Raw genomic sequence first — 15469 nt, 5'->3', positions numbered from 1 at the left:
CTCTCCCACAGGAACCTGCCGCGTGCAATCATCATCTCCCTTCCCATCGTCACTGTGGTGTACGTACTAACTAACCTGGCCTACTTCACTACTCTGAGCCCAGATGAGATGCTCAGCTCTGAGGCAGTGGCTGTGGTGAGTTCTCCCCCATACCACACCATGCAGCCTGCACATACTGTACTCTCTATGTTCCCTTAAGCACACACAATCTCTGGCTATAAATACATCGCTCTATGTCCCTGTACACACAGCCCCAGTGACTGGTAGATGGACAGTTTGCTGAAATTGTTTGTCTGTCTGTCAGGACTTTGGAAACTACCACCTGGGTCCCATGGCTTGGATCATCCCGGTGTTTGTGGGACTGTCCTGTTTCGGCTCCGTCAATGGCTCTCTCTTTACATCATCCAGGTAACACACACACACATGCTTTGATTCACACACACACCAACGACGAGTATGCTCCTTTATGGACTACTTTGGTTCGTGTGTATGTAGAATTACTGTAACCCCTGTCCTCTGTCAGGTTGTTCTTTGTGGGCTCAAGAGAGGGCCACCTCCCCAGTCTGCTGTCCATGATCCACCCCAACCTGCTGACTCCTCTGCCGTCACTCATCTTCACAGTACGTACACAAACTGCCATTTAACCAGGGGCTTCTCAAAACCACCCCAACACCAAGGGCTCTCATCATTCAACGAGTAAAACCTATTGGAAGTCAAACATTAATCCCGAGAATTGAGGCTCAGTATTATTGTCATATTAGCTTTTTTTCCATGGCTGTCGTTGATAGTCACTGCTGCCTGCTGCATTCCAAACCTCCCTCTCTCTCACACACTTCAATCTCTCCTTCACAGTGCCTGATGACGCTGCTGTACGCCTTCTCCAACGACATCTTCTCCGTCATCAACTTCTTCAGTTTCTTCAACTGGCTCTGTATTGCCATGGCGATCATTGGCATGATGTGGCTGCGCTACAAGAAACCTGAGCTGGAACGACCAATCAAGGTGAGAATATGTGTAATGCCTCTAACCTGTTATCAACTGATCAGGCACCAGAGAGGGAGAAGGGCGAGGGAGAAAAAGAGAATGATAAAAGGAACTGGTTACTTGGAAGCGTAGGCTGCAGTGTGACCTGCCATGGGCATGTGCTGCTGGCTAGTGAAGGTAGAACAGCATGTGCACTGATACAGTCGCATTAAGACTGTTGGGCACACAGAGCCCCTTTGTGCAACTGTGGGACTGTGGGTCCTCTGCCTGCCCTCAAAATGGACCCCTAATTCCTGGTTGACATAGCGATGTGTTAATGAGGGGAGTGGCCGAGAAAGGCAGTGAAGTGAAAGAGGCCATCGCTGCACAGTGCTGGTGGTTCAGATGGATCTATCTTATCTATTGACCACATAAATATGTCCTGTGTGTTTGGGACAGAGGACCATACAGTGGCCTGGTCTGTGCCACCACAGAGGAGGGGGTGGAGTTTTTTCCCCAACACTGTTCATTCAGTTGTCGGCCTTTGAATATCTCTCTCTCATATACGCACTCGCTGGTACTCATTAAGTTTGTGTGGCTTAACATCACACACAGCCTTTGTCAGCCTCTGAAAAGATGACAGTTGATTACTGGTCTTATGCTCCGCATTCAGCTGGATGTGAGTTAGTGTTCTGATCACTGTGTGACCAAGAGCACCAACACTCTCCCTCTCTCTCTGGTCCTCTGGATGAATGCCATTTGGTTAGTCAGAATTTCACCTCTAACCCTCGTCAGATCTTTAACCTTAGGCATGTACCTCAGTAAAGCTGAGGAAAAATAGTATTTTCTGATGAAAGGATTCCTTATTTTCAAAATATTGGATTTAAAATATTATATTTAATATATAAAGATGCTTTGCCAATGACGGTCACACAATTTCACATTATTTTCCTATTTCAATTTCCTCTGTGAGTTTAGTTTGAATCCAGTCATTCTCTGTGTATTTCGTTAGCGGGAGTTTCAATGTGTTTGTCTGTTTGTAATGTATTCAGTATCCCATGGAACCGTTTCCCCCAGGTGAATATCCTGCTGCCTATCAGCTTCGTCCTGGCTTGTATGTTCCTTATCGTGGTGTCCATCTGGAAAACACCTGTGGAGTGTGCCATCGGCTTTGGCATCATTGCCACGGGAGTGCCAGTCTACTTTATTGGCGTTTGGTGGCAAAACAAGCCCAAATGGCTCCTTCAATTAATCTGTAAGTTTTACTTATGAATTGCTTCACTATACTCTTGATCTGTCTTCATGATGTAGTCTGTTTCTGATTATACAGTGGTTATAATTGATGGTGTGTATTTGTCTCTCTCCCCAGTCTCTTCCACGGCGCTATGCCAGAAGATGATGGAGGTGGTACCACAGGAGTCCTAAAGATGAGATAAATCGATGAAGCCCCTCGTCACGGGAAACCCAGTAACTGCTAATTTACCCTACCCCCCCTGCACCCAGTGTACACCCTAACTCAGCCCCTATCGATGTGTTCTTCAAGCACACTCCAATCATTCCCCCTGATCTGCTAGTGCTGTAGTGAAGGAGAGCCATGCTGCAGACTGGTTTACATGTCAGAGCCCCTCCTTCATTCCTCCGCACCAGGCAGGGGCACGGCCACCCCCACGCCACTCATAGGCCGTTTGATAAGTGCTGGGATATATTCAGACAGGTTTTCACTGCATAGTATCAGTTTAAAAGGGCCAGTACAGTCAAAAACATGGTGATCCTGTGTTTTATATTTCCATACTACAAGGTTGTGAAAATGATCATAATGCCCTTTTCGTGAAGAGCTATTTGAAAAGACTACCTGAAATGTCTGCTTGTTTTGGTGGGATGAAGCTTTGGCCTGCTAGTGACATCACCAGGCGGTAATTTAGTTAATAGACCAATAAGAAAGAGAGTTCCAAAAATCTCTGCCAACAGCTAGTTTTCAGTTTTCCCCTCCCCACTCAGAACATTCCCAGTCAGACCTAGCAAAAGTCTTGCTTGAGAAATTGTTCTTTGCTAAGAATATATATATATATTTTTTACCATTTTCATTGAAAACAATCACAGTAGGGTACTTAATTGTTACCCAGAAATGATTTGCTATCGAGATAAAAACTGCTGCATTGGACCTTTTAACATTTTTGTTGATTTGTATTTTTGAATATCTTTGTACTCTTATCCCACCATGACCCACAAGTGTTGTTTTTATAAGAAAGATGTTACTTTTATTTTTCATATTTGGGTTGCAGAGAGATGTCCTCTCGTTCAAACTATTATTTCACTGAGGGTTTAGCATCCATGTGTTCATGTAATTACAATCTGTGCTTTCATGGAGTTGTGATGGACACTTGTGGCCTGGCTTTTTGCCAATTCCTTGTAGGCTAAAGCTAGATCTTTTGTTCAGATTTTCATGGTAGACTCACTGTTTCTCAGTAGTTCTGCCATTACCCAGTCAGGGAGTCAACTGCTTCCCAGTAGGGTATCATCTCTGTGTTGCCATGGCTTCTATTTAAATTTCAGCACCTTACAGGCTGTATAATGCAGCCATTATGTGTTGCCATCTGGGTGTGTATCTAAATATCTGTGTATATTTGTGTTTTCTGTATGCTTTTATGTTTTCAGCTTTTGGGTGGGTATTTGTAAAGAATAGCCAAACATGAAGGACCCACAAATAACATTTGCTTAAACTAGTGCCTCTGATGAAGCCAAAGGCTATTCAGTTCCCCGACTACAGACACAGTACAACTCATCTGACCCCAGAGAAGCTGAAGACAGAGGTAGACAGGTAAATGCACGTGTAACAGCGATTGGAGGAGTGTCAGTGGTATACTTCTTATGTAATAGCACCCCTCCCCTCGGCATCTATGGCAGACCAGACTGGTTCACTGCGCCTAGACTGTACACGTTGGAAATCCCAGCTTTGGCAGTTCTTTTTTAAATTCTTTGTAGATATGAATTTCTACTTGAATTCATTTATTTTTATAGGTAGATGCAGTGGAGCTTTTTTTTAATGCTGTCAATTAACAATTTTGTAAATCCAGGTAATTCGTAAATTCCTATGAGATTTCTGGTTCACAATTATACCAATGCAGGGGACATTTTAATTATAGTTATTATTACAACTATTTCTCATATACAAGTTGCTTGTGTCCTGTGAAGGTCACAACGTCATGGTTTTTTAATACTGGCATTAACACCAGCGTATGAGCATAATAGTTGCCTGCTTGAGGACTTCATTTGTTCTTAGATCACGGTTATCTTGTGGGTATCATCTGATGCACATTGCTACTTACTACTGTTAAGTTAGTGTTTTTATAACAGAGCAGGTCGTAACAAAGGCCCCCGATAGGAGCACTGACGTCACAGCCACTGTTTTTACCTACCACGACAAGGGGGGCTAATAACCTTAGATATTGGGTTAGAATGGGCCATTGTGCGTGAGTGTTTGAGGTCTATGTGTCTAAGAATAGGTTCATAGCTGTGAATATTCTTTCAGTGTTTTAGTGTTTCTGTGCTTATGTGTGTCTTGGTATCCTACATTAGAAAAGGTATATTGTATGTTGTCACTACTGTCAGCGCACAACTTCATAGAAGGATTTCATTATTTTAGGGTGATAATGATATTTGTGCTGTAAAAGGTTTGATGAGGTATGGACCATGGTAGTGGAAGATGGGTAGTTGCCCAGTCAAAAGGGGGAGGCAGGCAGGGCATTCAGAGTAGAGGTTAAAACCACAGTCTTTGGATACAGATGCCTCAGGGGGTTGGGAAGGTTGACAAGATTAATTCATTGTTATTCTTATTATTTTTTGCTGAAAGGACTTGTTGTGTACTGTATTAACTGAACTCATCCTCCAGAAGCTTGTCCAGACCCGTGTTCCTCCACGCTGTATCGTTACCGTGGTAAAGCGTATGATGTGTTGTGCTATAGACCACCCGGTTGCTATGGTAACGTATAGTTCATGAGTCTGGTCTCCCATCAGTTTCTCAGAGGATCTGTCATTGTTTTTAGAACAGCTGCATAGCGAGCTAACACTTCAGCCATCTGAAGTCATTTAAATAGTACCATAGGTTTATTTATTTATTGTAGGAACTGTCAGCGTTCTCATTTTTTGGGGGTCCTTATTTTTTTACAGGGCATTTGTGAAAGTGCTTTATGAATAAATCTTACATTTTATTCCATACATGTATTGTCCATTTTTTTGTTTTGTGTTCTTATGTGTAAAATGTTTCAATTACAATCCTCTCCCTAACAGATGTGTGGTTTCCCAGACATAGATTAAGCATAGTCCTGGACTAAGAAGTACGGTCAATGGAGAATCTTTATTGAAATAGCTTGGTAGTCCAGGACTAAGATTGATCTGTGTCTGGGAAACCACCCCTATATGTTATACAGTGGTTCGTGCTGATTATCATTAAGTTGCTCAAGCCTGTATGTGTAATTACAAACCTGCTACTCAGAGGATAACAGGTTTCCTGATTCTGCCTTGAGGGCAGAAGCCAGGATGGAGCGGAATACTGTTCTTTCTCAGCAAGGTGGGTCCTGACACACTTCTAAATCTGGCTGTAGTACACTTTATTCCATACACATGCTTCATATCAAATTGTATTTGTCACATACACGTGTTTAGCAGATGTTGTTGCAGGTGTAGAAAAATGCTTGTGTTTCTAGTTCCAACAGTGCAGTAATATCTAACAACTTCACAACACACAAATCTAAAGGAATGGAATTAAGAATATATAAATATTTGGACAAGCAATGTCTGAGCGACATAGACTAAGATACAGTAGGATAGAATACAGTATATATGAGATGAGTAATGCAAAATATGTAAACATTATTAAAGTGACTAGTGTTCCATTAAAGTGGACAGTGATTTCAAGTCTGTATGTAGGCAGCAGCCTCTTTTTGCTAGTGATGGCTATACAGTTTGATGGCCTTGAGATAGAAGCTGTTTTTTAGTCTCTCGCTCTCAGCTTTGATGCACCTGTACTGACCTCGCCTTCTGGATGATAGCAAGGTGAACAGGCAGTGGCTCGGGTGGTTGTTGTCCTTGATGATCTTTTTGGCCTTCCTGTGACATCGGTGTCTTTTAGGACAAACTCCCAGCTCAGAGTAGGTTTTAGGATAAGACATTGCCCAGACAAAGTTTCTCAGCTGTAATCACGACAGTTTGAGGTTCCGCAAAGAAAAGATGGTGATAACGCTCATTGACATTGTTGCAAATGTAGGATGATTGTAATGGAGACGCAGGGAGTAGGTGAGTTTAATAGGCACAAACATTGAGAAACAGGAGTAGCGTCTAAACAGGAAACAATACTACCTAATGGGTGATACAACGGAGCGCTAGATAAAGGGGAAGTAATCAGGGAGTGATGAAGTCCAGATGTGTCTCATGATGGGGCGCAGGTGTGCGTAATGATGGTTGCCAGATGTGCATGATGATAGGTTAGTAGACCGGCTATGTCAAGCGCTGGAATGGGATAGCAGGAGTAGACTAGACAATTATAAACTGGGTGGTTCGAGCCCTGAATGCTGATTGGCTGACAGCCATGGTATATCAGACTGTATACCACAGGTATGACAAAACATTTATTTGTACTGCTCTAATTACATTGGTAACAAGTTTATATAAGAAATAAGGCACCTCTGGGTTTGTGATGTGTGGCCAATATACCACAGCTAAGGGCTGTATCCAGGCACTCTGCATGACTAAGAACAGCCCTTAGCCTTGGTATGTATGTATGTATGTATGTGTATATATATATATATATATGTATGTATGTGTATATATATGTATGTATGTGTGTGTATATATATATATATATATATATATATATATATATATATATATATACTACAGGCATATATATATGTACCTTTATTTAACTAGGCAAACCAGTTAAGAACAAATTCTTATATACCACACGCCCTCCTGCTTTATTACTTAAATAACCAATCCGGCCAGTCCTTGCCATCTGTCAACAAGCATTGCTTCAGAAAAGCATGGTGAATCAAATGTGACTGTACTTCAAATGTTGCAATGGTACAACTTTTGATCAATTCAGCTTGACACGATCACTTTCCCTAATATGCATAACCCTAAAACAAATATACAATTCTGATGGTTATTAAATTCGTAATTTTGACAATAATTACCATTATATCAACACACTCGTCATTCCCGTTTAACAACTCTTATCGCATCAAGTCACTTGCCAATAATGATTAATACAACGTTGCATACAACGTTTGAAAGGTATATCATTTTCATCGAACAAAATCAAAGTTAACCTATGCCCTAGAAGCCTTCCTTTTCCCAATTTATAGGCAAGCCCAATTAAGATTTTTTTTTTGAACAACGTGTTGCTCTCCAAATGTTAAAAGAACAATGACGTTTTCCAAAACATGACGCAGAAAGAACTGAAGCTTTGGAGCATGCGCCGATACTGATGCGGCGTTCAAAAGAACTGGGAACTCGGGAAAAATACCCATTGAAGTGACAATGAGCATGATGCTAAACCTCCAGGACAGAAAATTGCCAAAAATATGAGGTTGTGCACGTATATTCCATTCAAGTAATTGTGGCATAGGAGTGAATGTAATCTTGCGAAGCATTCACGTGACATCGGATCAATGTGTTTGCATACCTGGTAGTTCTAGAACATTTGGTAAACAAGATTAAATATGACGTGCCTGTCACACAGTTCAATGAGACTGAGCAAAGAAGACAGGGCAAAAAGGTAAAAACATGGAAGCATTTCCCATTAGAGTGCTCCGAGTGAATTTACTAAAGTGCATTAGAGGTTATTCCATGTGTCCTCACTGATAGTGCCTCATTTTTTGTTTAAAGGGATAGTTTGTAGATACCCTCTTTCAGAGTTACATGCAGAGTGTGCAGGTGTTCATTGCTAACCACATTAGTTGATTGGATTGTCTTCTCGATAACCCACCACAGAGACAGAGTTGGGAAGGGGGAAACAAGTGCAGGATCAAGCTCCTTCCCACACTGTGAGCCTGCTGGTGAAACATTGCCTGCTGTATGTGAGGGGGACATGAGATAGGCCTCAACAACAGGCACCCAATATTGATTCTGCAGGAAGTCACAGGTGTGAGGGGCAGACAATGTCACCCTGATTTACACTTCCCTGTGTCAACACAAATGGAGGGGCTCTCAAACACTGTCTGTTTACTGTGCTTGTTACAGTCTGTTGTTTAGCTCTGTTATTGAGCTGGTTTGTTGGGGAGATAGAGGAGGATGCCAGTCACAATGCACCGGGAGGCTTCTTGAAGTCTGGGTTGGAGCTGGAAGTTACTGACACAGAGGGATTTATTGTTGTTTTAGTTTCTCTCCTCCTGTTTTGTATGTTTACATACTGTTCTTTACTCACTGTGTATGAATATACTGTATTCCCAACATAGTTCATCCTGGTATACCTACTACTGTATCTGATGGGGTGAGAGGGGGGTCTAAGCTGAATTATTCACCTAATGTTCTACGATTCAATTATTTTCATTGTATTCACAGGAATGTCCCTGTATTGATGTGCCATTTTCTGTATTGCAACAATAATAACAATATCAAAAAATAAAAAACGGAAAAATAAATTACATGTCTCAAAATTACAAAAATTATTTTAAAAAAGGAGATAATTTGATGACTATTTGTTACACATATTGAACCCCTTTTTGGGGTAGGTACGGAGACCCCATCATGTTTGTGAGAGTCTCCCGTTTCCATAGAGTGGTCATAATTGTTTTGTAGGTCAAACCGTTTGGATGCTAAAGATGTTTTCGTGAGAAGATCGATTTTTTTCGGGATGTCTCATGGTCTGACAAACACAACTCTAGCTCTGCCACCTTTCACTGCAGATAAGGAAAGGCAACTTCGGCGGATTCGGTGGCTTGAGACGCATCCTATTATGTACTTAGATTGAAACACCTGCGCTTCAATCGACTCTAGGGGATTATAAAACCTGCAAATCGGTGTGTGCGACCAATACATTTTATTTGTATGTTACCTCCAGTACAACATTTCCCAACATGTCACTGAGGAACTGAGGAACACCCAGTGGGCAGAATTGGCAGGTGCTACGCCCTGGTATCATCACCATGGAGATGCCTTCACTTTTTTCCCACGTCTACTCTCCCTCAATAACCAGTCTTACTCATCATACAAGGACAGGGCAATCTGGACGCAATTAATGTCCACCATTAGATTTGAAAGCGGTGGCTGTCATTGTAAAATGAGTGTGTGTGCTTGTCTGTGGGAGAGAGAAAGGGAGAATTGTTTAGATGAGTAATTGAGGGTGACCACGGCTTGCCTTGTCTCTGGGCAACAAGGAAATATCAGGTTATTTCTCCTGTGTGTATGGGTCTATATGCGATAACATTCATATTTAAGAAATGGAACACCTATCAAGTCAGATAACACTATTACTCCTGATCTCCCCTCTTTCCTGCAGCCCCATTCATCACGGGCAGATAGAGACTTGAGAGAGAGGAAGAATCTATGTCTCCCTGCCCCCCAGGACGGGGGAGCTGCTCTTCCCAACTTTAAGTTTGGGCTCTTCAGTGTTTAAAAATGAGCCGCGCCCAGACTCTGCATCGAGTGGCCGGCTCCCTTGGTGGGTGTCAAGATTTTGTAAGGGACCTGTACGATGGGAAAAGACTGCCATCCCGTATGGCCACTGTTAAACAACTGCTTCCCACTGTCCCAGCTTTCCTCAGGGCACGTGGGAAAAGGTCCTTACTAGTGAGATCCTTGCTAGGCGCTCCCTTAGCCTGGACATGCAAAATATGGAGGAATCCGGGTTTCGCAACCCCCCACGGTGGAGCCATCACTGTCTGACCACCTCCACCCCACGCGTTGTGTTACTAACAACACCTGTACCTGCCTCCATGGAAAGATGGAACGCTTTTCTGCCTCCATTTTTCAGAAGATGTACAAATCCTCAGCCCAGGTAATTCAGAGCACTCAACATGACCTCTTTATTGATGGCTTAGTTAGATTGTTGGCTTAGTTAGATTGTTAGGTTACTTGTTAGATATTACTGCATTGTCGGGACTAGAAACACAAGCATTTCGCTACACTCGCATTAACACCTGCTAACCATGTGTATGTGACCAATACAATTTGATTTGAGTTAGGGCAATCTGGACGCAATTAATGTCCACCATTAGATTTGAAAGCGGTGGCTGTCATTGTAAAATGAGTGTGTCTGCTTATCTGTGGGAGAGAGAAAGGGATATTGTTTAGATTAGCAATTGAGCGTGACCACGGCTTGCCTTGTCTCTGGGCAACAAGGAAATAGCAGGTTATTTCTCCTGTGTGTATGGGTCTATATGCGATAACATTCATATTTAAGAAATGGATCAGCTATCAAGTCAGATAACACTATTACTCCTGATCTCCCCTCTTTCCTGCAGCCCCATTCATCACAGGCAGATAGATTAGCCTTTCAGCTCTGAGAGGACAGATACCAGGGACCTGCACCTAGATAGAATCATTTGGTGGGTGCTTACATTTGTCCTATTTCACACATGTACACGTGTGTATTAATACACGTGTGAATTGGAAATGTGTTTCATTGCATATCCCAACTCCCCATGAGAGTGGGTTCACGGCCAGGATCTGCCATCATCAACAGCTACCCTGGAGAAATGAGGATTAAGTGCCTTGCTCAAGGGCAAATCAACATATTTTTCACCTTGTCGGCTCGTGGATTCAAACTAGCATCCTTTCAGTTACTGGCCCTGTGCTCTAACTGCTATGCTATTATTGACACAGGTTGTGCTGATTCACATGTGTGTGTGAGCACACACACTTTAAACGATTCTCAACCATCGCCACTTTTGCTCCTCGCAAACAAACAATCAAAGAGAGGCAACAAGCTCTCTAAATTTGAAACAATAAGTTAAAGGAAGCACTCAGTTTGCAAAGCAGATTTCTGTCCATCTTCATTAGAGGGAACAGGGGAGGCATGGAGGAGAGTGTGTGTGTGTGTGTGTGTCCCAGGGCACTCACAGGGCAGCGTGAGTGGAGCTTGTGATAAAGTCTGTGACTACCCTCTGAGCTACCAACATCCACGCTCGAGCACAAACACGCTCTCACACAAATCTCACAATGCCGCCTTCACAGAAAAAGGTTAGTAGTCAGTCAGGAGGTAGGAGTAGAAGGCATGGAGCAGTCATGTGGTCTATGGGGCAGGAAAGGGGAAATAACATGCACTTTCCTTTTTGTAATATTACAATACGCCTACCCCTGAAAAAGAGGTTTACAAGTTCTTGGAAATACAATAAAGGAGAAGTGTGAATGCGTGTACATTTTGTCCTCCATAATTCATGATTTACAGCATGTGTTCAAATCAATTTATTGAATGATTTCAAACAATTATTGTGCAAAAGTGCTCTACCTACCGAGCCCCGACTATCATTGCAGTCAGATTCTCATTCCCCTACCATTCATAGTTTCATTATTAGGGCTGCCACACTGTGCCAGTTTAGTGCGTTTCATCATATATGACAGGCTAACACAGGTAGTGTGATGATGTTATCACATATCATGTTATGTTATCACATAACATTATCATACAGATATCACCACTTCCTTATCACATAACATTTTATTTGTATGTTACCTCCAGTACAACATTTCCCAACATGTCACTGAGGAACTGAGGAACACCCAGTGGGCAGAATTGGCAGGTGCTACGCCCTGGTATCATCACCATGGAGATGCCTTCACCTTTTTCCCACGTCTACTCTCCCTCAATAACCAGTCTTACTCATCATACAAGGACAGGGCAATCTGGACGCAATTAATGTCCACCATTACATTTGAAAGCAGTGGCTGTCATTGTAAAATGAGTGTGTGTGTAACGGCTTTCATATAGTGAAGGAGAGTCGGACCAAACTGCAGCGTGTCGATTGCGATCCATGTTTATTTAAACAAACGTAAACACGACTAAACACGAACACAACAAAACAATAAACAAAACGAAAACCGAAAACAGCCTATACTTGTGTCAACTAACATCAAACAAGGACATCAAGACACTCAAAGAATATGGCTGCCTAAATATGGTTCCCAATCAGAGACAACGATAAACACCTGCCTCTGAGAACCACTCCAGACAGCCATAGACTTTGCTAGATAACCCCACTAGCTACAATCCCAATACATACACACCAAAACCCCAGGACAAAACACACCACAATACAAAAAACCCGATGCCACACCCTGGCCTGACCCAATACATGAAGAAAAACACAAAATACTTAGACCAGGGCGTGACAGAACCCCCCCCCCCCCCTAAGGTGCGGACTCCCGAACGCACCTCAAAACAATAAGGAGGGTCCGGGTGGGCGTCTGTCCATGGTGGCGGCTCCGGCGCGGGACGTGGAACCCACTCAGTCAATGTCTTAGTCCCCTCTCCTCGCGTCCCTGGATAGTCCACCCTCGCCGCCGACCATGGCCTAGTAGTCCTCACCCAGAAACCCACTGGACTGAGGAGCAGATCGGGACTGAAGGACAGCTCGGGACTGAGGGGAAGCTCAGGAGTGAGAGAAAGCTCGGGAGTGAGAGAAAGCTCGGGAGTGAGAGAAAGCTCGGGAGTGAGAGAAAGCTCGGGAGTGAGAGAAAGCTCGGGAGTGAGAGAAAGCTCGGGAGTGAGAGAAAGCTCGGGAGTGAGAGAAAGCTCGGGAGTGAGAGAAAGCTCAGGAGTGAGAGAAAGCTCAGGAGTGAGAGCTCAGGCAGGTAGGTAGATCTACCAGATCCTGGCTGGCTGGTGGTTTTAGCAGATCCTGGCTGACTGGCAGATCCTGGCCGACTGGCGGATCCTGGCCGACTGGCAGATCCTGGCAGATCCCGGCTGACTGGCGGATCCGGAAGAGTCTGGTTGACTGGCGGATCCGGAAGAGTCTGGTTGACTGGCGGATCCGGAAGAGTCTGGTTGACTGGCGGATCCGGAAGAGCCTGGTTGACTGGCGGATCCGGAAGAGCCTGGTTGACTGGCGGATCCGGAAGAGCCTGGTTGACTGGCGGATCCGGAAGAGCCTGGTTGACTGGCGGATCCGGAAGAGCCTGGTTGACTGGCGGATCCGGAAGAGCCTGGTTGACTGGCGGATCCGGAAGAGCCTGGTTGACTGGCGGATCCGGAAGAGCCTGGTTGACTGGCGGATCCGGAAGAGCCTGGTTGACTGGCGGATCCGGAAGAGCCTGGTTGACTGGCGGATCCGGAAGAGCCTGGTTGACTGGCGGATCCGGAAGAGCCTGGTTGACTGGCGGATCCGGAAGAGCCTGGTTGACTGGCGGATCCGGAAGAGCCTGGCTGACTGGCGGATCCGGAAGAGCCTGGCTGACTGGCGGATCCGGAAGAGCCTGGCTGACTGGCGGATCCGGAAGAGCCTGGCTGACTGGCGGATCCGGAAGAGCCTGGCTGACTGGCGGATCCGGAAGAGCCTGGCTGACTGGCGGATCCGGAAGAGCCTGGCTGACTGGCGGATCCGGAAGAGTCTGGCTGACTGGCGGATCCGGAAGAGTCTGGCTGACTGGCGGATCCGGAAGAGTCTGGCTGACTGGCGGATCTGGAAGAGTCTGGCTGACTGGCGGATCCTGGCAGACTGAAAGATCTGGCTGCTCCATACTGTCTGGCGGCTCTGGCTGCTCCATGCTGACTGGCGGCTCTGGCTGCTCCATGTAGGCTGACAGCTCTGGCGGCTTCTTACAGACTGGCAGCTCTGGCGGCTCCGTGCAGAATGGCAGCTCCTTGCAGACTGGCAGCTCCTTACAGACTGACAGCTCCTTGCAGACTGGCAGCTCCTTGCAGACTGGCAGTTCATTGCAGACTGGCAGCTCATTGCAGACTGGCAGCTCGGGCTGCTTCATGCAGACTGACAGCTCAGGCTGCTCCATGCAGACTGACAGCTCTGGCTGCTCCATGCAGACTGACAGCTCTGGCTGCTCCATGCAGACTGACATCTCTGGCTGCTCCATGCAGACTGACAGCTCTGGCTGCTCCATGCAGACTGACAGCTCTGGCTGCTTCATGCAGACTGACAGCTCTGGCTGCTTCATGCAGACTGACATCTCTGGCTGCTTCATGCAGACTGACAGCTCTGGCTGCTTCATGCAGACTGACAGCTCTGGCTGCTCCATGCAGGCTGGCTTCTCCATGCAGGCTGGCAGCTCTGGCCTCTCCATGCAGGCTGGCAGCTCTGGCTTCTCCATGCAGGCTGGCAGCTCTGGCTTCTCCATGCAGGCTGGCAGCTCTGGCTTCTCCATGCAGGCTGGCAGCTCTGGCTGCGCTGAACAGGTGGGAGACTCCGGCAGCGCAGGAGAGGAGTAAGGCTCTGGCTGAGCTAAACAAGCGGGAGACTCCGGCAGCGCAGGAGACGAGAAAGGCTCTGGCTGCGCTAAACAGGCGGGAGACTCCAGCAGCGCAGGAGAGGAGAAAGGCTCTGGCTGCGCTAAACAGGCGAGGCACACTGAAGGCCTGGTGCGTGGTGCTGGAACTGGTGGTACTGGATCGAGGACACGCACAGGAAGCCTGGTGCGGGGAGCTGCTTCCGGAGGACTGGAGTGTGGAGGTGGCACAGGATGGGCTAGACCGTGAAGGCGTACTGGAGATCTTGAGAGCAGTGTTGGCACAGGACGTGCAAGGCTAGGGATATGCACAGGAGGCCTGGTGCGTGAGGCTGGCACCGACTTCACCAGCCGACTAACACGCACCTCAGGACGAGTATGGAGCGCTAACCCAGGTGCCATCAAATCCCCAACACGTTCCGTCAGGCGAATTCCATGCAAAAAGCACCAACACAGCAACTCCCTCATTTCTCTCTCCTCCAATTTCCCCATTAACTCCTTCACAGTCTCTGTTTCGCTCACCTCCAACACCGGCTCTGGTTCTGGTCTCCTCCTTGGCTCCTCACGATAAACAGGGAGAGTTGGCTCAGGTCTGACTCCTGACTCTGCCACACTCTCCCTGAGCCCCCCCCCCCAATAAATTTTTGGGGCTGATTCTCAGGCTTCCATCCGCTACGCCGTGCTGCCTCTTCATATCTGCGCCTCTCAGCTTTCGCCGCCTCCAGTTCTTCCTTGGGGCGGCGATATTCTCCAGGCTGAGCCCAGGGTCCTTTACCGTCCAGTTCTTCCTCCCATGTCCATTTCTCCAGGTGGTGCAGCCTCTCCCACTGCAGCTGCTCCTGCTGTTGCTGCCTCTGTTGCCTCTCCTGTGGCTCCTGCCTGTTAACACGCTGCTTGGTCCGTTGGTGGTGGGTGATTCTGTAACGGCTTTCATATAGTGAAGGAGAGTCGGACCAAACTGCAGCGTGTCGATTGCGATCCATGTTTATTTAAACAAACGTAAACACGACTAAACACGAACACAACAAAACAATAAACGAAAACCGAAAACAGCCTATACTTGTGTCAACTAACATCAAACAAGGACATCAAGACAATCACCCACGAC

At 45.9% G+C, this 15469-nt stretch overlaps 1 protein-coding gene across 1 annotated transcript in view; it reads left to right on the top strand.

Moving 5' to 3' along the window:
* The window catches only part of slc7a5 (solute carrier family 7 member 5), a 30697-nt gene extending 25519 nt beyond the window's left edge, over positions 1–5178 (top strand). The window contains exons 5-10 of the mRNA XM_021568487.2: positions 12–135; positions 305–408; positions 524–620; positions 853–1002; positions 2041–2218; positions 2333–5178. Coding sequence (XP_021424162.1) covers positions 12–135; positions 305–408; positions 524–620; positions 853–1002; positions 2041–2218; positions 2333–2388 — 709 coding nt within the window. The 3' untranslated portion in view covers positions 2389–5178. The remainder of the gene's footprint in view (positions 1–11; positions 136–304; positions 409–523; positions 621–852; positions 1003–2040; positions 2219–2332) is intronic.
* The last annotated feature ends 10291 nt before the right edge of the window (positions 5179–15469 follow it).

This window comes from Oncorhynchus mykiss, chromosome 2 (assembly GCF_013265735.2).
Source record: "Oncorhynchus mykiss isolate Arlee chromosome 2, USDA_OmykA_1.1, whole genome shotgun sequence".
NCBI classification, from domain to species: domain Eukaryota; kingdom Metazoa; phylum Chordata; class Actinopteri; order Salmoniformes; family Salmonidae; genus Oncorhynchus; species Oncorhynchus mykiss.
This window is presented reverse-complemented; position numbering and strand designations above follow the sequence as displayed.